Consider the following 27,000-nt stretch of genomic DNA (forward strand, 5'->3'; position numbering starts at 1 on the left):
CATTGTTATTAACAAACATTATTTAACTTGATCCTTGGAAGAAAGGATCTTCTAAGGTAGGTGGCTTTTGAGATAAAGCAATGAGGCTAAGGAGGTTGAGTCACCTGCAGTGACCATTGTTAGGAGCCAGGTGCTCCCCCAGCCCACATTCAGCGACTCAGCGCCAGCATCCACATCACCAACCACCAAATGTGACACATCTCCACTGCCACCACAAGTCCCATACACCTCATAAAGTCTCCACCATCAGCTAGGCAATGGTGGTGCACGCCTTTAATCCCAGGCGGATATCTGTGAGTTCAAGGCCAGGCTGGTCTATAAGAGCAAGTTCCAGGACAGGCTCCAAAGCTACAGAGAAACCCTGTCTCGAAAAAACAAACAAAAAAGTCTCCACCATCACACACACACACACACACCCTATCCCCGCTCAAACCCCACTAGCTCCATTCCCCACCAATAAATCTCTTACATGAGGTCTGTTGTATGGTGTGATCTTTGCGGCATTCCTTCACCCAGATCTGCGTCAGTGTTCTTCTGCTGCAAAACCCTAACCACTGTGCAACTCAGGCCTGTGTGAATTCATGGTTTCCCATCTACATCTCTCCATTCTCTCCTAATAATAAGCCGAAAATAAAGGCCCTCCCTTCTCTTTAAGCAATCACAGACTTGATCCTTCACAACGTATCTTCTACTTAGGGACATGCATGGAATATTGGGTAAGAATATGGTTTAAGGAGGGCTAGAGGGATGACTCAGTTGTTAAAAATGCTCACCTTGCATGTATGAGATTGATCCCCACTACACATATGAAAAAACAAGTATAATGATAGGCACTTGTGATCCTAGAACTGGGAAGGTGGAGACAGACAGATCCCCGGGACTTGCTGGCTAGCCAGCCTAGCCTAATCAGAGTGCTGGGTCACACCTTGTTCAAAATGCAAACTGGACAGAGCCTGAGAAATGATACCTGAGGATGACCTCTGGCTTCCACATGTGTACACACATGCATGTGTACCTGCACAGATACACACACACACAGACAGAGAGAGAATATGGTTTAATGCAAAGTGAAATGGATAATGCTTAGAACCATAGTGCATTTTAGAATGAGTGTTTAATTGTCCCCGACTTTTCTTGGTGGCCTTAAAGCAGCCAGATGTCTTTTACTTGTATGGTCTCAAGAGTCATCAACCATGAAGACATTGCTAGCTTCCTAAGTCAAAAGAATTGGTTTAAGCATGTTGATAAGGTATTTTGATTCTTTAAGTGTTAGGGAAACAAGTGAGAGAATTTGGAGAGGGGCCAAACTACACAATGACTGAGTTTGAAAATGAAGTTAGTTTGGTAGCATGGTTCTGTTTAGAACACAAACTCATAACAGTATTCCTGCCTGTCAGAAGAGAAAATGGGTTGAAACACACAATGGTGTTTTCTTTCTTGTGCTATTCCCAGACCCTGAGAAACATTAATTTTAACTCTTTCTTTCCTGGTTTCTACTGCAGCTTCATAATCTACTTATTTAGCATGGGGCATATGTTCAAAGCCTCTTTCCATGTCAGTACATGGAATTCTGTCTATATTATCCTTTGTTATGACTACAATATTTGGTTGCACGGTTATTATCAATTGATTTGAACAGTCACTATAGTGTATAGGCACATTAATGTGTGTATAAGAATGCAAGGCCCCAACTAGGTCCAGACACATGAACCAAGCCTACAATATGGCCTAAGGAACAGGGACCCTCTTAAACTATGCACCTTAGTGCCTTGCTAGCCTCACTGTGCCCCTGTGCTCTCATGACATTTGACCAGATTGCAGTGGGTATCCTTTCAAAAACATTATCTTATAATTGTACAGACGATCCCTGTCACTGGAAATGACATGCCAGTGTCAAGTGCGCCCTACTGCAGTTGCCGTATCCCCCTGCCTCCCCCAGGCTGCTGTACTCACCCGTGCTCTCACGTGACTCGGAGTGCACTAGGCTGTTTGGTGATAATTAGGCATTGGGAAAAGAAAGGTTTTAAGAAAACAATACATGATATGAATGCACATTAATATTCAAGATATTGTATGCTTAAAACATGTTACAAATTCTGCTGGATATTCGGGAAAATGAAAAACAACTCGTGTAAACCATGCCTATTTTCAAAGCAGTCATTTATCCATGCTACCTTCCTTTGATCTATCTCTTCCATGTACCAAGAAATGTGTTTAAATTTCCCTTCTGGAGTTGGATACAACATGTTTGGGGTGTGCTTGTCAGAATATTGAGGTCACCCTAGCTGAGACCAGAAATGCAGCAGAGATATGTCCAAGAAGATTCCAGGCATGGGTAAAGAAAAAGACACATGAGAGCCATTCCTTAGTGTCAAAACTGTTCACTGGCTTGTTATAAATACTTCTCTGAGCTAGAAGTTGCCAAGGCAACAGTCCCATTAATGAAGAATAACCCTCATTTATTATCAGTGCCTGAATCATCTTTTTTTTTCCTCAATAAAATGTCCCCAGCAGTCTAACACTGACACATTTGGTCAACCTACTCAGCTTTCCTTTCTAGGCAGCACAACTGTTCAGCCTCGCTCAGTAGGTATGCCTCCTTCCTCTGCCACTGGGGCCAGAACTGGAGAGCAAAAAACTCAGCAAACTGTAAAGGCAGTAAAAATATTAATTTATAACAATTACCTAATAGAAAGTAATTGCCTTTTTGATATATGCTTTGACATAGGCAAAGCCTGCAAATGACCATGACTCAATTGTATTTGAACAAGCTAGGTCTTTAAATTAACTCATCTTTATGATTTAATGGCTCGTAGCCAACATATTTTTTTTTAAGTAAATGGAGTGTGACATTAGCACTTCAACCCCACCTCCCAACTCCAGTCAGGATGTAAATTTCAGCTCCATTTTGTCATACACACACAGGATATTTCAGAGAGGCAGCTGTGGCTAATGTGGAAGTCTTTTGGAACCCCCATTGTTCTGAAGTGTTAGAGAATAATTTAGAGAGATGATGGTTGGGAATGACTGACTACCACAGCGCTTCCCAGGGGGAGTGGTATATGGGCAGAAGGAAATATTTACCCAGAAATAATACAATAGTATTAGTTACTGATTGACTGCTATGACAAAACCTGACAAAAGCAACTTATGGAAGAGAGGCCTATTTTGGCTCACAGTTGGAGGGGACACAGTCCATCATGGTGGTCACATTGTATTACCAGTCTGAAAGCAGAGGAAGTGAATGCTGATGCTTAGGTTGCTTTCTCTTAGTTGTTTTATTTTTGTTTTGTTTTCTGTTTTTGTGCTCCTTTTGTGGTGTTGGGGATTGAACCCAGAGCCTTATACACTCTGGACAAGAACTCTATCACTGCGCCTTATCTCTATGCTTTCTCCTTCCTATCCAGCCTAGGACCCCAGCCTAGGGAATGGTGACACCCATATGCTAGGTAGGCCTTTCCTCCTCAGTTAAAACTCTCTGGAAACACCTTAGCAGGCATCCTCAGTGTGTCCCCTAGGTGACTCCAAATCTAGTCAGGTTACAATGAAGCTGAACCATCACAAATGCATTGTCCTCTCCGTTCTCGTCCTGTGCTTTGTCAAACTGACCAAATGGAAGAGCTTACCTCTCACCTATCTTTGCTGATCCCAACAGCCCTTTCCTGTCTAGACTGGATGCTTGTTATATGCTTACAGGGAGTACTTTATTGCTTATTACTCACATGCATGAAATTTTCTCTGCCTTCACATCTTGTTTTGTTAATCCCAAAGATGGGAGGAGAAAGACCACCAACCCAAATAATCTTGGCCAAATTAATTAAAGGAAACAGTTCATCAAAGGACACTTTTTTATTCATGTACATGGGCTGCCTCCCCCTAAGCCTGTATTTGAGAGGTCAGCACTGGATATGAAGAAAACAAGGCTTTTGTAGCTCAGGGGTAGGGTGAAGTGCGAATCTGTTTAGTCTTAACAGTAGAAACCCAGATATCAAGGGTGAAAGCTGACAGATCAGAGAAGAAGAGCAGCCAGCCAGCCATTGGAAAGTTCAGACCAAATGGCCGGGATCCTGTCTCTATTAATCTTCAGACTGACTTCAAACACTTGACTCTGTTTCTCTTTTAGACTGGTTCAGTCTCAAGTAGTCCAGGGTGGCCTTGAATTCGTGATCTTCCTGCTTACTCCTAAGTGTTGGGATTGAAGGTGTGTGCCACCACTGCCTGGTCTCTGTGCTTAACTAGTGGCTAACTCTACCCTCTGATATCTAGGCAAGCTTTATTTGTCAGAACACAAAAGAAATATCATACAACAGTAGGGGGTTTCCAAATGGGGGGTTTGATAGGCAAAATAGACAGGGTTATGGGACCATAACATAAGCATAACAAGTTGGTCGTAATTACCTCCTGAAACAAAGACATGATTGCAAAGTGATCATAACAACAGGTAGTCATAACAAGGTAACCATAACAACCCTTTTGAAGCAAAGGTAGGATTGTAAGATAGTTATTAGCTTTTTAGAACAAATGCCATTCCTGGAAGAGGTTGTATAGAACCACTTGTAGCTAAGATTACAGGAGGAGCATAGGCCAATCCTCGAGAAACAAAAGTTTAATCATAAACAGGAATGAACCTAGTTTGTCTTTACTGTAAGATGGCTTTTAAACCTAAGATGGAAGCAAGCTGGTTCTTCAGTGTCTCCTGATTTATACTTGACTTGGTTGATAGGTACACAGAGGTGCTCAAAGAGATACATATAAATTTTATTACTTTTATATGTATACATGCTTTTCCTGCATGAGCATAAGATTCCCTGCAACTGGAGGTACAGACAGTTGTGAGCCGTTATGTGGGTGCTGGGAATTGAACCCTGGTCCTCTGGAAGAACAGACAGTGCTCTTAACGGATGAGCCATCTTTCTAACCCCTCAAAGAACTTTCATTTCATTTTTGTTTGTTTGTTTTTTGAGACAGAGTCTTTATATGTAGTCCTGACTGTACTGGAACTCATTATCGTAAACCAAGCTGGCCTCAAACTGAGTTCCTCCTGTGACTGCCTCCCAAGTGCTGAGATGAAAGGTGTATGCTACCACACCTGACCACAAAAAAAATTTTGATTGTGAAATTAAATAATAAGTCTCTATTTTATTTAGTTATATCTTTTCCTAATAACTTTTTAAACAATCTGATATGGGAAAACATGACAAGTGATACAGGAAGAAAAGAAACCACTTTTAATCCCAGCACCCAAAGATAGCTTCCATGAATATCATGAGTTATAAGTATCATTCATAAGGATGTTTTTCAAAATCTTAAAAATCATTCACTGTTCTGAGCATCATGATGCATGTTTATAATCCTAACATCTGGAGGGCAAACAGGCACATTTCATGAGTTTGAGGCCAACCTGGTCTACATAGTGAATCCTAGTCCAACCAGGATTGCATGGTGAACCCTTCTCTCAAATCCAACCAAACAAAACATTCATTGCATAATCATGGTTTCTTCTCCTAAGATAGAATCACACAGGGCAGGAGTGGTAGATAGATCAGGGGTTAGGAGCCAGCATTGCTCTTGCAATGAGCTTGGTTTCCTGCACCCATGTGAGGAGCCTCACAATGCCTGTAACTTGAACTGCTGGAGAGCCCATGCCTTCTTCCGTCCTCCACAGACACCTGCACTCATGCACACAGACACACACACACACACACACGTATATACACAAAATTACAAACAATACAAATAAATCATTTTAAAAGATGGAGCCACATTATAATCTTTACTGGCCATGTAGGTACAAGTAACACGTGCCAAGCACTGCAGGGCCCAGGCATCCCAGGCCCTGGGTTTTGTAAAGATGTGACGAAAGTGACCGGGCCAGGCACACTCTTCCACTATGGCAGTGCCAGCCATCTAAAACCAATCTGGTGTCTTAAGCCTTAGCTTCTGCCCTGCCCCAGGCACAACTTTCAGCACCGGCGTACATGTAAGTTCCTTTGAGGATGGTAGTTCTGGCTTCTCTGCGCCCTTTCCTACTGGCAATGGGACAACAGAGATGACTTATGACACAAAAGTCCACGAGAACCAAAAGTCGCAACGAAGAAACGTTCTGTACTTCTGAGTTTATTTTTTGCTATGATACTGTAGAGGGGTCATTTGGGGGTGTTGCCTTAGCCTCCGCTCACTCCTTGTAAGCACCTCTAATCATCCCCGATAAGCCTGACAACAATGAGCAGAGAGAATCAAAACCTCATGTACCGAAGAGAAACACATCATCAGAGAGCATGGCTATTTTTAAAAGTGCCAGTAAAAACCGTGCTTATCATGGTGGGTAGATGGGCCTCCCACATCACAGGCATGCCCTCCCCCCTAACTGCATTTCCACCTTCATCACACTCCCCACCTTGCTCACAGCCCCCCCCCCCAACACACATATCGCCAGGAGCTGTTCTGTCACCAAAACGATGAAACCAGGATGGATATCCTATAGTGTTGTCTGAATACAGAGATTAGATAAGCTTTGCCTTTTTTTCTGAAAATACAGGGAGATGTGGCTCAAGTTGGTAGATTCTGACACAGCATGCTTGAAGCCCCAGGTTTGAGTCCCCAGCATATCTATAATCCCAGAAAGGACAGTAGCCCTTTCCATAGATCTGACACTTGCTAACCATGTTAGGAGCTTCACTAGTCTCCCTGCATCTTGGTTTCTTTCTCAAAGAGATGAAAAGGGTGTGAAAGGCAGGCTTAGAATGTGTGAGTATGTTTCTTGTCCCAAACTCCTTAAAAAAAAAAAAAAAAAAAAGTTCTTGAACTCTCGGGAAACTCTCGGGAGACTGGGACTGACTGGGACAGAGATTGTTTGACAAGGAGTCATGGCCCTAGTGTTGATGAAGGTGTGACCATGCAAGGCTCTGGAGGCCAGGCAGCATTCTGGACTCTATCCAAACCTCTTACAAGAAACAAAAACCTTTGACGTGGTTCTGAGAGGGTCAGTGTGAGGATGCTCTGTTTTTGAGGAGAGCGTCATGCGGAGATAACATGAAGTATTCCCTCCTTGGCCCTTGGCTTGAGCTCCCAGCACTGCTGTTTCCCCCAGGCTTTCCCTATCTTTCCTTTCGCTCCCCTACGGTGCTCTCCCATTATGAGGCCATCTCGCTCTCAGCACAGAATGCCAGTTGCTCACGCAGAGCTCTTACAGACACTTCTGAGAGGTAAAATTTCCCAACACTGCTTAGCCTGTGTCCACGTGTTCTCTTCCATCACAAAAGTTCTGGAAAACTCCAAGTCAGTCTTGCTGGTAATTTTCAGAACTGTTGTTAGCCTGACACGATTATACCCAGCCCCCGGACCCACACTGACCGCATTCATGTTTGCCAAACTCGCAAGTTTTCTGTACTTCAGGCCCCTCCCTTGGGAACTAAGAAGCAATCAGAAATTAGAAATACTAATACCAGGACTGGGGAGATGGCTCAGTGGTAAGAGTGTTTGCTATGCAATCATGAAAACCTGTGTTCAAATCTACAAGGCCCATGTAAAGAGCCAGGCATGGCTGTGTTTGTCTATAACCCCTGCATTGACAGAGACCAGCAAATTGCAGAAGCTTTCTGGCAAGTCAACCTGAGCGCACAATGAATTTTAGGTTCAGTGGGAGACCCTCTTCCAAGTGAGTGAGGGAAAGATGGATTGAAGGATGACACCTGAGTCTCCACCTCCTGGGTGTGCATGCGCACAGTGTCTGCACACTCGTGTGATTTATTATTACACATGTGTACACACAACACACATATACACCAGACTGTGCATGTATGTGTACGACACACACACCTACTCACATATAAACACATCAAAAAAAATTTTTAAAAAAAAAGAAAGAAATTCTTAGCCAGGCGTGGTAATAGTAATGCTTGTATTCAGGAGGCAGAGGCAGGCAGATCTCTCTGTGTGAATTTAAGGACAGCCTTGTCTACATGGTGAGTTCCAGGGCTTCCAGGGCTATATAGTGAGAACCTGTTTTTTAAAAGAAAGGAAGGGATGGATGAAGGAATTCTTGTCTCAACTTTGTTGCTTATTGTCTGTTGACTCTGGGCAAACACCTTTATCTTCCCCAAGGGTTGAGTGGCATGTCTCCCCTTGGATAGACTAAGCACATGGGTCCAGAGTGGGTGCCAGCTGAGTTATCTTGCCACTTCAGCTACTGATGAAAATGAAATAGGCGTGCAAGAAAAAAGGCGTTTGGATACCATTTAAGCCAACAGTTTTCCTGTGTGGCGCAGGAAGAGCAAGGTACCTGGGACCCTTGTAGAACTGATTCAGGAACTCGGAGTGATCCTGAGCACTCAGGTGAGATTTAACCAGCCTCCTGACTGATTCTCATGCCCACTGGAGACACAGAAACACTGGCTTAAGCCTTTCCTGAAGTTAGTAACGTGTCAACCTGAATGTCTTCCGTCGTGGGGCTTTGTATGCTAAAGTTCATGTTCACGACCTCAAGGTTTGCTTCAAACAAAATCATGAAACAGGTAAAATCTGTTTTTGCCTCCCATCCGTCTGTCGTATCCCCTCTTTACCTCTTCAATGGCTCAAACTCAAGGGATTTCCTCAGGGAAGACTGGAGGGACTGAAGAATGAATAGCCCTGAAATGCAGTCTTTGTAATTATGCATGTAAAACATTTGTCGGATGACTTAGGGAAGCCAGTGGGGATTGCACTCTTGGTGGCCTGCCCAGGACCTGGTCACATCCCTGAGGGAACGGATACCTTGCACCTTGTCCTTGATCATAGAAGTCAGAGGGTCTTTTCCCTTTGGGTTCTAGAAAAGAAGGTTCTAGAAATGCCTCCAGCACCACATCCTGGCTAGATACTCTTTTGTCTTCCAAGTCTTGCCCCTGCCCTTTCCCCAAATTGTGTCTGTTTATTTGGCTACGAGCATGGGACTATGCAGCCTGGAGCTTTTCCAGAGAAACTCTACAAAGCCCTGATGAGCACTCAGAGATCAGCTGGGCTTCCCCAGGGCGCCAGCCCTCTCCCAAGAGGATTAGATGAAAATAAGTCAGATTTAGCTGCTGTCTGTTTGCCTGTCCCCAAACTCGCTTTAAACAGATCCCAGGAACTCATGCTCCTTTGCTTCTCCTGCAACCACAGAACAGGATCCACTAGCTGCCTTGAGAGCCCCAGCTGCCAGGGTGCTCACGATGAAAGACTTCAGATAAAGTATCATGATTTGGCTTTAGCAGAATGACCCATATCCTCTCTGCTCACACGTACTCACAGACAGAGAGATACGTGTTTCCGTGCCCAAAGATCACAGAACCTGTCTCCTTCTAAGGTCCCTCAAGGGCTCCCAAAGCCCCACACAAACATAACAGGCAAAGTCAGCAAAAACCCTTAAACCTTTGGTCGTTTGTCATTCCCCAAAGTCCCTACGTTTGACTTTTTCTTTCACAGTGTGTCCAACAGCCTGAGTGAGCCAAACAGTCCCCTTTCCAGTTACCAGACTCAGCAAGTTCAGAAAAATTACCTCTAAATCGCCTGCTGTCTGGTGAGGGGAGCTAACAGAACTTTTCAGAAGGAAGAAGCAAATGGGTCAGAACATCTCAAATGTGTGAATACATGTAAAACTGAGGGAATTCTAAGCGAGTGTGCCTTTGAGTTTGCTAACTCAAGGAACTGAGAGAAGGACCTCGGGTCATCACGAAAGCATTTTCTACATAAGTCAAAAGAAAGACCTGAAACAGATCTCCACCCCACCTCAACCCTTATTATGGAGCAAAAGGCCATTTGCAGGAAGGGACTAATTAATGAAATTGCTCTTCGTCCTTATTCAGACCTTCCAGCAAACCACTTCACTATCAGCAGGCTCGAAGTTGTTACTGGGGAAAGTAGAAAAGGCTAATGACAATGTTCATTGTGGGATGACTACAAATACACACACACACACACACACACACATATAGTTAATTCCACCTCTGAGCTGCCGGTTCAACTGTCGAAGTTGGACCATCCTGAATCACTGTTACCATGGCAACTGGAAGTCAGTCTACTGCTTGTCACGGATGAGGATGGTACCTCTGCGTTACCGTTGCCAAGAGAAGTGCAGGTATTTTGTTTGTAGCCGAGCTGTGGAAAGCTGCATTTGGTAGTCCTTTAAGAAGCGTGGTCATTAGACAGCGGCAGACATCTTTTTGAAGGCCTGAAAACATGTTTTGATGGAAGGGCATCTCAGCTCAAAGTTTCGTATTTGTGAGTCATAATGGCTTCCAAGCTGGTGAAATTTTAATACTCTGCTCTTTGCTGAGAGAGGTCTGATACAGGAGATTTTTAAGCAACTTAACCTCAGCCATGAGATGACTAAGACAGAGAAGGAACAGCGGTGAACTTCAAAACGACTTACAGAAAACATCTACGAGCCTTGGTCTGTTATGTTAATGAAGGGTTGGATTTGTGTTTTTTGAAATAAGTGGCCTACCAATTTTGATTTGAACACAAACATTTTCTTGGTGGAAGAAAATCCTTAGATGAGAATTATGGTAAAGATTAAAAAAAAAAACCCTGAAGGTTTGTAAAAATCGCGAGACATCAAAATAATGGCTAGGATAACAGAGATTTGCCATTGCCAGTCTGGTTAATATATTTGCCCTCCTAGCTTAGAAAAGAGTCAAATGTCATCATTGGAATGAAATTAACTTAATCTTCCCATTGCTATTCTAGCAATGTATCTTGAAAATGTATAAAATCGATTCCTGCCTTTTCTATCAGGAAGTCAAACCAATTCAGCAGACATAGAAACTGCTGTGAACAGACAGGAAACTAACAGGAGCAGCTTAAAGAAGAAATTAGCAAACAAAAAGAATATTAGCATTAGTATAACTCAAAACCACTCTTTTCAGGGAGGTTTCCTTCAGGCGAAGTGTTTTTCTAATTCCACAAATGAGCAGAAAAGCCAAAAGGAATGGGGGGCGGGGAATCTTGCAAATGAGAGGGAGCTCTGTCTCTCAAGTGGGAGAGACTATGTGTATCTAGGGGTAGGGGTGGGTAGCACATGGGAATTCTACTCTGAATTCAATCTCACTGCGAATACAAAATTACTCTAAAAAAACAAAATCCAAGGTCAGGCGTGGAGCTGCGTGCTCGTCATCCCAACCCTTGGGAGAGGAATGCTGCAGGTTTCAGGCTAGCCTGGGCTACAGTGAGTTCCAAACTATGTTGCTGCATCCAGAGACCCTGTTAATAAAAAGTCCTCTCTAATAATCAAAGCAAAAAGTCCATAATCTAAAAAGTGTTGGTAACTGACAGATGAACTCTTCCCAACCCATAGAGACTTGTCTTAGAGGAAACGAAATAATCAGAAGGATATGAAACGGGAGAAGAGAAAAACCATAGGCTGTCTCTCTCTGTAGATGCATAAGCTCTGTGTCTGGGTTCTGCTCTGGAGAAATTACCTAAAACCGAGGGCACTACGCCATCCGAAAGGCATATGTCCCAGGTAGATGAAGTGAGTCTCGGTCTAGGCTATGGACCAAGTCCCCAGGATGAGAAATACCCCAAACCTCTAACAATTAGACACCACCTCCCCTGAGCATCTCCTTCTGGGGCTCCTTGTCATCATGCATCCATTATTTTTCTCTTGACTGTGACCAGATGTCTGACAAGAAGTGGCTAAGGAAGAAGGACTTGTTCTGGCCAGGCATTTGGGGATGTAGCCTGTCATGGTGGGGAAATTGTGCAAACAGGAGCAGCTCACAGCAGTGATAGCAGGCCTACGAGGAAGCCAAGATACAGTAAGCTGTCAACCTCGGGCCCATTTTACAAAGACCCACTTTTTCTAGCTACTCCCCACCTCACCAAACAGCCCCACCAGCCTGTGTATGTTCACACACATGCTCCTATGGGAGATATTTGCTTCTAAACTATAGTACACCAGGCCCCAGAAAAAGAGGTAGATCATAAAGATTTTGCTGGAAAACACACTGATCTCCAATATGGCTGCAAGAGACCCATGTTTTAGGAGAAAGTTTTAAGTATCAGTGTACACACAAAATAATGAGCAAGATCAAAAGAACCAGCATGGTGGCACAGCAGGCAAAGTAGAAGGGCACAGGCTCATGTTTTGTGTTAATTTCCGTTACTGTAATGGAATGTCTAACAAATTAAGCAGAATGCCTGGTAGAATCAGAGCTATAAGAGGTTGGGGTACCAGAATCCTCTTCGAGGACACCAATAACCTAAAAGCCTCCTGTTGAGCCCCACCATCTGTGCAGCATCCCTTCAAACTAGGGAGCCAGCCCTTCACACATGCAATAGGCAAGACAGTGCTGATCCAAACTTTAGTGCCCTTGAAGGAAACTAACTAGGACATAGAAACAAGGTCCCATGGTGACTTGGTCAAAGTATAACACACTCTAAGACATCGACAGGGATAGCAAATCAATTTTTGAGAGCTTTTAAAACAGGGTGATGAAGCCATGCGAAGGAAATAAAAGGCAGAGAGTGAAGAAATGATATGCATGCTAAAAACAGTATTTTTAAAATAAATGTCAGACATGGTAATACATGCCTTTAATCCCAGAACTGAGGAGACAGTGGCAGGTGGATCTATGAGTTCGAGGCTAGCCTGGGCTACAGAGTGAGTTCCAGGACAGCCAGGGCCACACAGAGAAACCCTGTCTCAAAAAAAAAAAAAAAACTAACGAAGAAACAATAGGTATATAAGACTTGTTGAAACTGTATCTATTGTCAGTGGGGGACCTGAAGGGGGGGCACTGTTCCTATGATCCCAGTGAGCTCAAATCACAGACCAGGAAATAAAAGAGAGAATCCAGAAGACACAAAGACACTCCAGTATTACCCTGTTATCCCCTGAGGATAATAGGATATCCTTGTCAGAGTCCTTGGATGCAGACTCTCACAAATGGAAGAGAAAACTTGAAACGTGCTATAACAAAACTTCTGGAAAAGGAAAAGGAGGCAAATATGCCATAAGAAATATAATATAGGAGGTTCAAAATGCAAGCATGTCTCAGTTAGGCTCTTAAACCCCAAGGGTGAAGAAGTTATTCTTCTAACCAGAATAAGCAAGTTTCCTTCAGGGAAGAAAATCACTCAGCTGGGCTCTGTTCCAAAGCAATGCTCTCATTGGAGCAGGGCTGTGAAGACAGCCCAGGAGGTAAAGGTTGTCTGGTATTTTTTGTTAAAACTTCAATCGCTGAAACATCTTGACTTAAAATAAAAGAAGAAAAAAATGATCCGAAGCAGGGGCAATCGTTCAGTCAATAATGTGCCTACCATGCAATCTGAGGGCCTGGGTTTCCACCCCCAGCACCTAGTTGAAAAGCTGCACATAGCAGCTACACCTGCATCCCTAGCCCTGTTGGAGGAGGGGCGCAGGTTAGAAGCTGAGGGACAAATCCTTGAAGATTATTGGTCAGCCAGCCTGTTTCAATCGATGAGTCTCAGGTTCAGTTACTCGAAAAATAAAGAGCAATAGAAGAAGACACCCAACATTCATCTTGAGCCTTCACACACACATGCACATATGTACACATGCACCCCCACACACGCACACACACACCGCATATACATATAACACCACACATTAGTTGCTTTCATTTACTGAAACAGTGATATAGCTGTTCTTAAAACATAGACATAATACGCTCAGTACTAGCTAAGGTTAATTGTAGATGATAGATATTTAAAATTATTTTTCTTACTATACTTAATTAGAACTATTTCATTATGAATAGAAGATGAGAAAAAAGTGACTATGTATTCCAGGACATTCCCACCTCTACAAGTCCTTTGTATTAAGAGTGGAGGTAGGGGTGGATCCAGATGATCAGGTCCCAGTGAGACATGTTCTGAAAACTTTGATGGCTGAATCTTTTTTTTTTAACTGTGTAGCCCTGGGTGACCTGAAGCTTACTTTCTATGTAGGTCAGGTTGGCCTCAAACCCATAGAGATCCACCTACCTCTGCTTCTAAGTACTGGGGTTTAAAGTATATATTCCCATGCCCAGCCATGAGTCAAGCCTTTTAACTTGAGGTACAAATCATATATCCTAATAGCCACACTTATAGAGAGTATGATTCTGAGGTTTTTAATATACACAGGAAGATGTGAAGTCCATCAACTCTGTCTAATTGGGGAACAACCCCCATCCTTGCATGTGTGTGTGCATGCGTGCGTGCGTGCATGGGGGGGGGGGGGAGAAAGAAAGAGGAAGACAGGGAGATGCAATTGGACGGATATTTATATGGATGAGGGTACCGATGGGGACCAGAGGTCAACTTCAGGTATAGTTTTCCAGGAGCCCTTCATCTTGCTTTTTGAGACAAGATCTCACCAGCCTAGAGTTCACCAAATAGGCTAGGCTGGCTGGTGAGCCTCAGAGATCTGCCCATCTCTGCCTCCCCACCTCTGGGATTTCAAGTGAGCACCACCGTGCCTGGCCTTTTCGCATATGTTCTGCGATCTTGACCCTGGTCCTCCTGCCTGCGCGGCACACTTGACCCACTGAGTCATCAGCCCAGCCTTAACGGCAGCACATTTTCATCAGCCACAAAAGAAGTTATCCGTGGTCCGTCAGCAGTTTCCTCCCCGGTCCTCCTCCCCTGAGCCCCTGCCACCCATTATCCTACTCTCTCTCTATAGAGCTGCCTATTCTGGACATTTCTTGTAAATGAGATCACACAGGCACACTCTTTTGTGACTGGCTCCAGTCACTCAGCATAATGTTTTGAAGCCTTGTCTGTGTCACCGCCTGTGACAGCACTTTGTTTTAACAGCTACATAATAATACACCATCTCGTGGCTAAGTCATTCTTTTAAAATCTGTTTATGAGTTGATGGACATTTGGTTGTTCCCACATCTTAGCTATTATGAATAATGAAGGCGTGATTATGCATTTACAGGTTCTGTGTGAACGTATGTTTGCATGCTTCGTGGTTATAGTCACTGCTGAGGTGGAGTGGATGGATGAGCGAAACATCCGATACTTGTCTAGAGCCCAAACGCTGAAACTGCTGCCTTCTTTTGTTTGCAGGCGGAAATGGTGCACAGTGCTTTCCAGGCCCAGCGGGCTTTCCTTCTCATGGCCTCTCAGTACCAACAACCCCAGGAGGTAAGAGGGCATCATAACAAACAGGACTGCCTAGGGAGAGGGCAGGGTGAGACATCAAAGGAAACCGGAAGCGTCATTTCTTTTAACGCTGCCTCTATCTAGACCATAATGCAATATCTCTCCCACCTTTTTAACCTTGGTGACAAATGTCATTTATATAGTGACAAGTTTATGTGTGTATCATACCTGTTGCAATGACAAAAGCCCCTATAATATATCTTCTCATTGCTGATAAATTATAATTATGGCCAAGCACATACAATGACAATGACATCACCTCTTTAAAGAGCAGCTTACGTATGACATCTGTGACTTGTTCTTTCCCATTTTCACCATGAAATTTGGTTCCAAATTTGCATTGCCTTATTATCAGGTTGCTGGCCTTTGATTCCCTGGAAATCCTTAGTCTGACTTTCATGGCTTTTGTGTCCTAAGTAGCACGATGTACTGACTTGGTGTTTCCTAGTGCCCTGTGCTGGCCATGGCTAGGGAACTTGGAAGCAGTTTCTGACTCACTGGGTCTTGAATAGGGACTGAGACTCAATGCCATTCAGTAAGGTCCTGAGTGATGCCCTGGCTATAATATACTAATTAGAAACTTCGTGAGTCTGTAAGGACCTGTGTGTATCCCACCTTGCCTTTCTCTACCACAGGAATGTGGGTTAACCTCTCTTAGAAGGACTGGGAAAATAACTCAGTAAGTAAAGTGCTTGCCTTGCAAGTCCCCAGAACCCAAGTAAAAAATGATTATGGTATTGTACACTTGTAATCTTAGCTCTGAGAAGCTGAGACAGGGGGATACCCAGGACTCACTGGCCAGCTAGGCTAGCCTGATCTACAAACTCTGTAGGGCAATGAAAAGCAGTCTCCAAAAAAAAAGTGATTAATACCTGAAAAAAAGCAATACACAAGGGTATTCTCCAGTCTCCAACAGACACACAGAGATATTAGGGGATTTGCCTGCTCACTGTAGCAGTACCCTCCAGGTAGTAATTCTGATAACCTTTAATCTATCTTAATAGTTCTGTGATGCCCAGAGTAAATCTTAATGCACAAATGAGTAGAAAGGCAAGAGCAGATGCTAAGAAGAGTGACATCACAGGGTCTTTTCCATTTTCCAACACATCACATAAATACAACCTTCCCCATTCTCTACACCCAGGCCCTACCACCAGCAGCCAGATTGCCCACCTGGTATTATGGAAATGCCCACGTTTCCTTCAGCAGCAACTCATAATAACATTTTCACCAGGCTCATTATGTAATAACGAAATTGTTCAGTAAAATGTAAATCTATTAACAGCCACCAAGACACGAGAAATGAGCAATTGTTTTGATTATCTCGTATCTTCAATTTGATAATAATTATACCAGTAAAGAGGAAAAATTGAATATCCTTATGGCAAAGTAGGCAGTCATTTCTTTTGACTTCTAAAGCAAATTCCTAAAATGGAAACAGTTGCACTGGGGTTCCAGGACTTGGCCTTCAGAGGACAGCACCAGGTTCCTTCATAGTAGCAGCCAAGACCCTCAACCCTCTCTAGAAAGTTCTTTCCTGTCTCGCTTTCCAAGGGATGGGTTATGCAGTAACCTGAAATTTTTTTGTTAAAAAAAGATCAACTTAATTGTTTTGTGCAATATATTTTGATCGTATTCTTTCCCCAACACTTCCCAGATCCTCTGCTTCTCTCCGCTCACCCAACTTCATGTTCTCGCTCTCTCTCTCTCTCCCCCCTCGCTCTCTCTCTCAAAATAAAAATGAAAATCAAAACAAAATCAATAACACAAAAAGTACCAAAACAAAAGCATGCAAAGCTAGTGCCCAGGGACGCTCCACTGGAGAACATGGGTTTTCCCTTTTCCAGCAGGTGTCATTACAAATAGCTTCTTGGTGAGGAGTGGTACTTTGTCTTCATCCCTTGTTAGTTGCTGGGATGTTGCCTGGTTTGATCCCGTGAAGTTCTCCTGTGCTTTTTTATTATTATTATTATTATTTCTTTTTTTAAAAGGGAAAATGTTTAATTGTTCTTTTCTCATCACAAAATGCATGACAAAGGCAATTTAAGGAACTTGGAAGGAAGGGTTTCTGTGGGCTCCCAGTCTGAGGGTACACTCCGTCGTGGCAGGGAGGGCTAGGTGGCGGGAGCATGAGGCAGATGGTCACTTGTATTCACGGTGGGGAAGGAAAAGAGACAAATACGGGTGCTCCGTTAGCTTTCTCTTTTTTAAAATTCTATCTGGGATCCCAGCCCATAGAATAGTGTCACCACATTCTGAGTGGGTCTTCCCTGCTCAGTTAGATCTCTCTAGAAACTCCCTCCCGAGTTGTGTCACCTGGGTAATTCCTAATGTTGTCAAATTGACCTTGAGGATGAGACATCACAAGCACCAATGCATGGGTCCCATCCCAAGGAGTTCCTACTTAGTTGGTCTGAGGAATGGCCTCGGCTTTAGTACTAGGGCTCTACGAGTGATGCTCACTTGTAAACACAGCTGTAAACCCTTCCTGAGATGGGCATGCCTCTGCCTTTATGTCAAAGAAGCTACCGCAAAACCTGCAAGCATGCAATCTTCCAGGTTCTAATCTAGATGACTTTTGCTCCTTGGCTTCTCAACCTGAGAAATGCTTTCTAGACTCTTGCCTTAGCCTTTGACTGAGGTGGGATGCGTGGTTTCCACTGAGTCCAAGGTGGAGCAAGAACAGACTTTCCTCCCTGGTACTCCACTCCATGGGTGCTCAAAACTTAGAACAAGAATTCTTTCCATTGGCCTTGCTACTTTGCACTGAAGAAACTCACTCTTTAAATATTTGATGATGACTAGAACTGGTGAGCGAGTGGACGGGGCTTGGGTGTAGCTCAGAGCATGTACTTAGCGTGAGGGAGGCCCTGGGTTTACTCGTGAGCACAAGAAGAGCGGGAACAAGGGGTATGTTCACATGAGCTGATGAAGTGGGACTTTGACATTCCAAGACGAGCCATGGTCAAGGATACTGGCTTTGTGTCCTGGATATAGCATCTATACTTTCCCCTTCTTACTATGCTGCCTTCTTGGTAAAAGGTAGAAAGATGGTTTCAAGGAAGGTGTGTGCACTGAGGTGTTCCATGAACTTTGCTTCTCTGACTCCTGGTGCAGCAAGGCCAAACAGAATCAGTAGGTAAAATTAGGTAAAATGGAAAGCTGATTTTTTGCTTTGTTTTGTTATGTTGTTGTTGTTTGTGGTGCTCACATCTCTGTCTGACCCCTTCCTCTACTCCCTTTCGTCTTAACCAAGAACACTATTCTGGAACTTTTTCTGACACAGAGGCAGATACAGGAGGTCACATCACAGTGGGGAAAGCAGTGTGAGGCTGAGCATTGGTTTTCCCACTTCCCAGTGTGAGTTCTAGAAGCATAGAGTGTAATTATTCAGCCACAAATAAGGCTGCACTTCTGGGTTCTAGAGCCATGTGTGTTTACACAGGCCCTCAGGCAATTGCCTGGATGTTAAAGGGCCCCACGTGACCCATGTGTGCGCATTCATGGTTCCATCCACGTATGACTCAGCTAAACCCTTGCACGCATGCGTGAGACCATCATCTGCATCATCTGCGTAATACATAGTCACGCCAACCCCCTGTGCACGTGCGCTAGGCAGCTTTTAAAAAGCTGGACACTCCATCTTCCTCTCTCTCTGCACACCAATTCCCCAGACCTGTACGCACCCCCTCTAATAAACTCCTAAGCAGGTTTGTTGCATGTTCCGTGTTTCCTTCTCGCTCACGTCAGGTAATTACATCAAGTATTGCCACAGTAAAAATGGCACCTTCTCATGGGACCCAGGCCCTATCTGTCCCTTTGTGCTGTGATTTCTTCCTTGTTCCAGGAGGGAGAGAAGACTGCTATGACTTCCCTTCTCCCTGACATCCAGCAGAGTCTCTCACAGCTTTGGCATAGTGAGAATCCCCTGAAGTTGTTAGGTTACAACTGGGCCTCGTTTGCAGACTTTCCAGGTCAGTAAGTCTGGAGTGTGTCCCAGGAACCCACAGTTCTAATGTGTCCCAGAGTAACAGGGAGCCTGCTGGCCCAGGCTGACCCGTGTTGTACGCCTTGCTCTCCCCGTTCTGCCTTGAGCTCAAATTCATTTCAGGGCCTTGAGCATGTCAGTTCCAGCTGCTTCTAATCACCTGGAGAACTTGCTGGTGGATGAAGTGAACGAAATAAAAGGAGGGAGGACTTGGCGACTCTTGAAGTATGGAGAAGATTTTTATTGTAGATATAATTGGGAAAAGCAGGCAATGGGAAGAGTCCAGGCTGAACATGGCCAGCAGACCAAACCGGACCATGAGAGGAGAGAGGATGGAGAGCAAGAGAGGAGCTACTGACCAAGAGAGACATGGTTTCTTCTTTATAAACACTCTGTGTGTACGCGCATGTGCCTGTGCGCATGAGTGTGCGTGTGTGTGTGTGTGTGTGTGTGTGTGTGTGTGTGTGTGTGTGCTGCTCTTCTGTCTTGTCTCTCCTTGTCTTTGTTTGAACTTGTACTCCTCACAGTGCTGAGGATTGAACCAAGGCCTCACACATGCCAGGCAAGCACTCTACCTCTGAGCAGCATTCCCATTCCTTGGCCTCCCATGTTAAGATGAAACAGTGCCCCTTCCGCCCCCTCCATAGAGAGCAGGAATTTAGAACCCATTCTTTCCTTCCACTGTGAGCACAGCCTAAAAAAAGTGAGCAATGAAAGGAGGCTCAGAGCTTTGGCCGGCTGCTTCTTGTCTCTGGATGTTCACCCCTCAGCACAGCATCTGCTAAGGAGACTCAGAGCTTCGGGTCAGGTGCTTCTTGTCTCTGAATGTGCACCCCTCAGCACAGCGTCTGCTAAGTACGCCTTTGCAAGGATTCTCCAGTGCTTGGAACACTCTTCAAATTTGTTAATGTTCACCCATTTTAAACCAAGCAAGTTCTTGCAGGCAATAGCCTTAGGACTTCCAGCTAATTATTTAGGCTCATGAAGCTACAGAACTCCAGGAAGTATAAATATGCCTGGGATTTGAAAAGATTTAACAACAAATGGCAAATGTTTGCAGAGGTAGAGGTATTTATCTTCATTTAGCCATTATATAATGTGTATTGTAATGTATATATGTATTGAAGGATCACATTTTATCTTGTAATGGTGTATCATTTTTGTGTTCTGATCTATCAATTAAGGAAATGAAGTGTGTGTGTGTGTGTATTTGCATGTGCATTTCTTGATACACTCTTATATATCCCAAACTAATTCTGAACTTGCTATGCAGTCAAATCAGCCTTGAACTGTTACTTCTCCTGCCTCCACTTCCCTAGTGCTGGGTTCCCAAATGGCACCACGCACACCCAGCTCGAAGTCTGTAATGGTATCCAAGAACAGCAACTTCTGACTTTAGCCCACCCTGACTTGAGTCCCAGGTCTAGTACACATTAACCCCACTAATCCAAACACGAGAATAACAAAGTGTTCCTGTGCCTTCAATGTCAAGAATCTTCTTTTTCTAAGTAGCTACTGGAGAATTAGCCAGGCTAAACCCACCAGATGTTTCCACTGAGGTACTCTAGCCAAGCTTGTCAAGTAGCCTGCCTGGGGTATGGCAATTAACACTTGTAAGCCATGTTTTCTTATCTCTGAAATATGAATAATAATCCCTAGAGTCATGAGGATTAGATGAGAAAAAACATGGAAGGGTCAGGTGACTTAGAGAGTGTCTAGGAATAGTCCGTATAGCCCAACTGTTCTAGCAGGACGTCCCTAAATCCTAAAGGCTCCTAGGAGTACCCATTTCCTTCTTGCAGAAGTTCTGCTCTGGTGTTTGCCACGGCTCAGCCTTTGGTCATTCAGGGAGTGGCCATCCGCTCTCTTGAGTCCTCTGCCATGGTTAGAGCCTCAGCACTGACTTAGGAAAGACAATGCAGGCTTCCTTCTAAAAACATTTTAGTGGGCCAGGCCTGGAAGCAGCATATGTCACCTTCATTTAGTCTCATGGCTAAATGAGGCTGCAAGAAACGCTAGAAAATTTATTCCATTAGTATTTATAAAAGGAAGAATTCACAACTTCTCCCAGCATCTAAGACTACCAGAGTGGGTCACTTGATCTGGCCATAGAGAAGTCTCTCTCAGAGCACATATATTGGTTTTCAAGACTCATAAGGGTTTTCCAAGCTAGTACTTCGTTTCCCCAGCCATCCAAAAGAAAGATTTTGCTATTAGTTGCTTTTTCTCATTTCCATAATGAAATACCTAACAGAAGCACCTGAAGAACAGAAGGAAAGATTTGTTTTGCCTTCGAGTACAGGAGTGCAGCGCATCCTGGCAGGGAAGGCGCGACTGGGGATGTGGGAGGTGGCTAATCACATCGAGCCTGCAGTTAGGGAGCAGAGACATGAATGCTGCTGCTCAACTTATTTTCTCCTTCTTGCTTGGTTGGTTTGGTTTGATTTGGTTTGGTTTGGTTCAGTTCGGTTCGGTTTTTCAAGACAGGGCTTCTCTTCGTAGCCCTGATTGTCCTGGAACTCACTCTGTAGACCAGGCTGGCCTCAAACTCAAAGATCCGCCTGCCTCTGCCTCCCGAATGCCGGGATGAAAGGCGTGTGCCACCACCAACTGCCCAACTGCTTTCTTCTTCTTATTCAACCTGGAGTCCCGCCCCATGGGATGGTGCAGCCCACATTCAGGCTGGGTCTCCCCTCCTCACATACATCTTTCCATCCCTTCACAAATGCTCTCAACATTGTGTCTCCTAGGTGACTCCAAATCTAGTTGACAATGAAAATGAACCATCACTGCTTTAAAAATCCAACAAATGAATGTGTTGATTACATTTGCATATGAACAGAGTTGCGTGTGTACGGATAACTGGTAGCTTCTTTCACGTGTACTGAGTCCGTCCTTGTTTGCCCGGGGGTTCACTGGGGCCATAAAAAGTCACATTATTGGACACTATTTTGTGATGTCCAAGTAGTCATGTGGCTTTGATCTCAGAACGTCTCTGGGGTAAATTACTTGATGTTAGTGGCAGGTCTGGACATTGTAAGGGAAAAGCAAATGATTGCACAAATCCAAACTCCAAAGTGTTTCTTAAGTTCATGCCCAGAAAATGTCGCGGCATCTCTGCTTAATCTTCTTGAAGGACTTAACCATGGTTAGCTACGCTAAGCTCTGCTGTCAGGGCGCTTGTGACAGAGAACACCATGCAATGATTAAAATTGGGATTTTTTTTTCTAATGGATTGAGGTGGAGGAGGGCATAGAGACCATAGATTGTCATCTAGTAGCCCCCTAAAATCTCTCTCTTTGCAGTTTTTTTTTCTTTTGTTTTGGTTTGTTTTTGAGAGTTTCTCACTGAACCTGTTGCTTCCTGTGCTTCCTGACTGTGCTAGGTAGGCCATTGTCCGTTCCCCCCACCCACAAGCCCCCAGGGATCTCCCTGTCTCCACCCCCTCAACACTGGGATTGCAGGTACACGACACTGCACCTGACTTTTCCATGAGTGCTGGGGGATCTGAAATTAGGTCCTCGTGTTTGCACAGCAGACACTTAACAGAACGAGCCATCCACCGCTCATATTTTAATGGATTTTTTAAATATTTTTTATATATCTTGAAAACAGAAGAAAAAACTGTAAGGGAAATTAAAAAAAGTGAAATATGTCCACGTTTTACCTGTGCTATCGTGCTCAATTGCATTTTCTTTCCAGAGTCATTTTTCCCCAGCGGTCTGGATGGACCTTTCTAAGAAATAACACCTCTGAATCCAACTGGTGATTCTTTTCCAAACTGAGCCAATATGTTCGTTTCATAAATATGTACACATTTCTGCTCTCACTGTTGCTACCAAATAGGTTGGTGCCCTTCAGGACCAACTCAAAGCACCCACAGGCAGTAAAGCATGTTTTTAATTTCTGGAGAAACACTTAAGCTTAAGCTAAATAAAATACACATGCAGTAGGTCAAAAATCCATGTCTTCCTGAGAGAAGGCTGGATGTTCCTTGGTTTGGGTTTGGTGTGAAACGGTCTCGCTGTGCATCTTTGGCTGGCCTGGTGCTCACTATATACACCAATATGACTTCTAAGTCATGGCAGTTCCCCTGCCTCAGCCTCCCCAGTGTTGGGATTATAGGCATGCACCACTATGCCTGGTTTAGCAGGTTGGTTCCACTCTGCCGGGCAGGTTGGTTTTTATAACCAGCAGCCTGATGGGCAGTTTCATGCTACAGATAGAGCAATGAGGCAAAAGGAAGCCTCTGCTTTTTCATATGACTTGCTACGCCTGGCCCAAAAATGACCTTGATAACTGCACCCTGGCTAGCATTGAAAGCTGCTTCCTGCATCGGTATAGATGCCGGTTCATGCAGAATAAAACACCCTGGAAGGAAAGAGAGGCGTCAGTTGTATGATATTATCAGGGTCTGCTGCAGTTGACAGCCTGAAGCTAAGCAGGCCGGACTGAATCCCAAAAGGAAAGCTAATCAGCGGCTTATCAGGATGCAGTGGGGAGGCTGATCCAAAAAGAGAGGATGCTGACAGTCTCTGCCCAGACTGTTGGCTTTAGCAGCATAGAGCGGAGACGGGCTGTGAGCTCTGGCTGAGGCTGGTAGCTTTATAGCTGTTTGGGAGCTCGGGGTTGTGGAGGCAAAAAGGATTTGCTAAGATCCTGTCCCGCTGAACTGTCACTCAGGGATGGCTTTTTTGTTGTTGTTTTTAATCTGATAAGGCACACACATTAGCTCATCTCTCTTTGTCTAAGACCCAAATCAGATAATGAATGGCTGTCCAAAGGAAGTGAGGTGATTATCACGCACTGGGGATCTGGGAGATTATCCGAGGGGTGAGGGTTCACTGAGAAAGATGGCTTCCTTTGTTTTATCTACTGTCTCATCCTAAATTTGTTAGAATTCCAGACAGCCTTGGTGATAAATGGTACATAAAGGATAAGACTGTATTTATGTGAGTAAGGCATTTTTCATTATCTTTTTTTGTTCTGTGTCAAAATCACTTTGAATTCTTCATAAAAATAATTAGCGGCTATTTATCACTCTTTAATGGAAAGCTAAACGGACTCTTGCCTGCCATTGTAAATCCGATATGAAAAGCTGGAAGAGTTGCAAGATCTCTCTCTTAAGACCTGAATCAAAAATCAAATTTGAAAAGAAGTTGCTGACTCATTTAGCAAATTTTAAACACCCTGGAAGAGCCTGCTGGGACCTTTTCTTCAGATGCATTCTTGGCTCCCGCTTCAGCAAGCCATAACCGAAGCGGTCTTTTCTGGACAGAGCTCCCATGGCCTGTGCAGAGCTGTGTATGTGATCCTTGCCAGCAAGGAGAAGGGAATTCCAGCTGGCATTCCGATCTGCATCTGCTGTCATAAATTAGTTAGCCAGGGCACAGTCCGTTACTTTTTATGGTCATGTTCTATATTTGTAGGAGCTGGGGGCTGGATCACATGACCAAACCACCACTTGATGTTGGTGTTTGTGTACACCAAGGGAGGGCCCCGTCAGTGGTTCACTGTACCGTGTTTTTAAGGTACATCATCGGCTCTTAATTGGAAACGCATCTTCTCTGAGTATTAAAATTACAAATAATTATACAAGGAAACTTCATCTAATTGTCTTCAGAATGAGACAAACTGCTTACATGCATCTCATTGAGATATACTGTGCCTTCCAGAGAGTTTTACACCTACGTTCTAAAAATGAGCAAGCCAACCTTGCCAAGAGAATAAAAAGCAAAGTACCTTTACACATTTTTAAAACTTATTTCCTGACTTGGATGCTAGAGGATTCTCCTGTCCATTCATTTGAGAGAGATCAAGAACTTCTCAAAACAGTTAAAAGAAGTTTTGAGAGGGAGGGAGGGAGGGAGGGAGGGAGGGAGGGAGGGAGGGAGGGAGGGAGGGAGGGAGAGAGAGAGAGAGAGAGAAAGAGAGAGAGAGAGAGAGAGAGAGAAAACTTATTAATTCCCTTTCTAGTCCCTGTGTGCCTTCCTCCAGTGTAGCTTAATATTTAGTTTCAAACACCTAGAGAATACCCTCAACTGTTACTGTTCCCTTTTGTAAACTAAAAGTGGGGAAATGTTTTGGTCAGGTTTTAGTGGATTTGCTGCTGTGAGAGTCCTGTCTCCATATCTGGGGCACTTCTGAGGCAGATGTGCCAGTAAGCAGTTGCTCCCCAACTTTGCAAGGCCCTGTTCAGACTCAGGCTGCTTTAATTTCCTCACCCCTGTGAATTTCTTTCTCTTGACGGGGGGGGGGGGGGGGGGGGGGGGGGAGGCGGTGCCAGGGGGGCAGCTATTGGGTACCTGCTCCATAGTGGTCAGAGCACCCGGCAGCTGCTCATCGCTTTATTTCGTTGTGTGATTACTGTTGTTTGTGGTTAAAGGATGTTGGCTATGTGATTTTCCATAGTTCATGAATTCCTGCGTTTTGGGATGGCGAGATAGCTCAGTGAGTTAAGCACTTGCTTCTGAACCTAATAACCCAAGTTCAATCCCCGGAAACCGGGTGATGGCCAGAGAGAATTGATTCAAGAAAACTGTCTTCTAAAAACTAGTAGCACATGTGCACACGTGCCAAATAAATAAAATATAAGGCAGTTTTTAAAAAACAAATTCCTGTGCTTTGCAGTTATCTTGATGATGCTGTCATTATGCTTCAAACCCCACCATACCCACCAGCAATACTCTCATACATTAAGGAACATATTAATGTCCTTTGTGTGTGTGTGTATGCTTGTGTAGATGCATGTGTACATGTGTGTACATGTATGTGGAAGCCAGAGGTTACCATCAGCTCTCTTCCCCAGTCGCTCTCCATCTTGCTTTTATTTTTGTACGAGTATGCGTCTGTGTGAAGAGTCAGTGCCTTTGTATGTGTGTGTAAGCATGTATGGGGAGCACATGTATGTGAATGCACATGAAGGTCCCCAGAGCCAGAGTTTGATATCATATGTCCTCTTCCACGCCTCTCCATCTTCTTTGGCAAGGTTTCTTGCTGAACCTGAACATTTGAATCCAGCTAGTCCAGCTAACCAGTTGTCCCTGGGGGTCCTGTCTTTGCCTCCTGAGCACTGGGACAGCAGGCACACTGCCACACGCCCCCAACTCATATACCCGCCCACCTTAGGTCTTCATGTTTGCAGGCCTATCATTTTATCCATGGAGCTGTCTCTAGCCCTACACCTTGTTTTTTGATGCAGGGTTGATCACCAACCCTAGAGCTCCCTGGTTCTGCTAAACTACCTAGCCAGTGGGCTTCAGGGACCCTCCTGCCTCTCCCCTGCCTCCAGTTCTAGGGTTACATATGTATGCCACCACACCTAGCCTTTATGAAGGCTGCTGGGAATCCAAACTCGGGTAATATAAACATTTTATGAACTAAGTCATATCCCCGGGTCCTATCTACCTTTTGATTCTCTTTTATGGTAGATGCTCTTGGCAGCTAGGTAGTTAACGCTGCCTGTGACCACACAAACGACTTGTTCATTTGTCATCTGGGAAACATCCCACTGTTAGCCGCTCTGTGCACATTTTCTGTCTCCTCAACAAAACGCGCTAAGAGCTTCAAGGACCTTCAAGCTAATGTGTCTTTGTTGTTATGACACACTGTAGTCCTGGCAATGTTTTATTTGTTGCCAAGTTTAATACAAAGATGACTCAGGTCCCTGGTCACATTTGATTGGTTTAAAGAATAAAAGCTGGGTTAATAAACCACAGTGGCTCATGCAGGGGAGCAGAGCAAAGTGACATTTTTATTTAGTATCATCCGGTTGTCTGTTACTACACACGCGCACGCACAGAAAGAGAGAGAGAGAGAACAAAAAAGAAAAACCGGTGTTAGGAGGTATATTTGGTAAGGACTGAAATATCACGTTGGAA

At 44.2% G+C, this 27,000-nt stretch overlaps 1 protein-coding gene across 2 annotated transcripts in view; it reads left to right on the top strand.

Annotated features, from left to right (window-relative positions):
- Cap2 (cyclase associated actin cytoskeleton regulatory protein 2) overlaps positions 1 to 27,000 on the top strand; it is a 135,165-nt gene that overhangs the window by 38,467 nt on the left and 69,698 nt on the right. For both annotated transcript variants that reach the window (XM_057788032.1, XM_057788033.1), the window contains one exon: positions 15,037 to 15,114. In XM_057788032.1, coding sequence (XP_057644015.1) covers positions 15,037 to 15,114 — 78 coding nt within the window. The remainder of the gene's footprint in view (positions 1 to 15,036; positions 15,115 to 27,000) is intronic.

The sequence above is a fragment of the Chionomys nivalis genome, chromosome 13 (genome assembly GCF_950005125.1).
Source record: "Chionomys nivalis chromosome 13, mChiNiv1.1, whole genome shotgun sequence".
Taxonomy (NCBI): Eukaryota; Metazoa; Chordata; class Mammalia; order Rodentia; family Cricetidae; genus Chionomys; species Chionomys nivalis.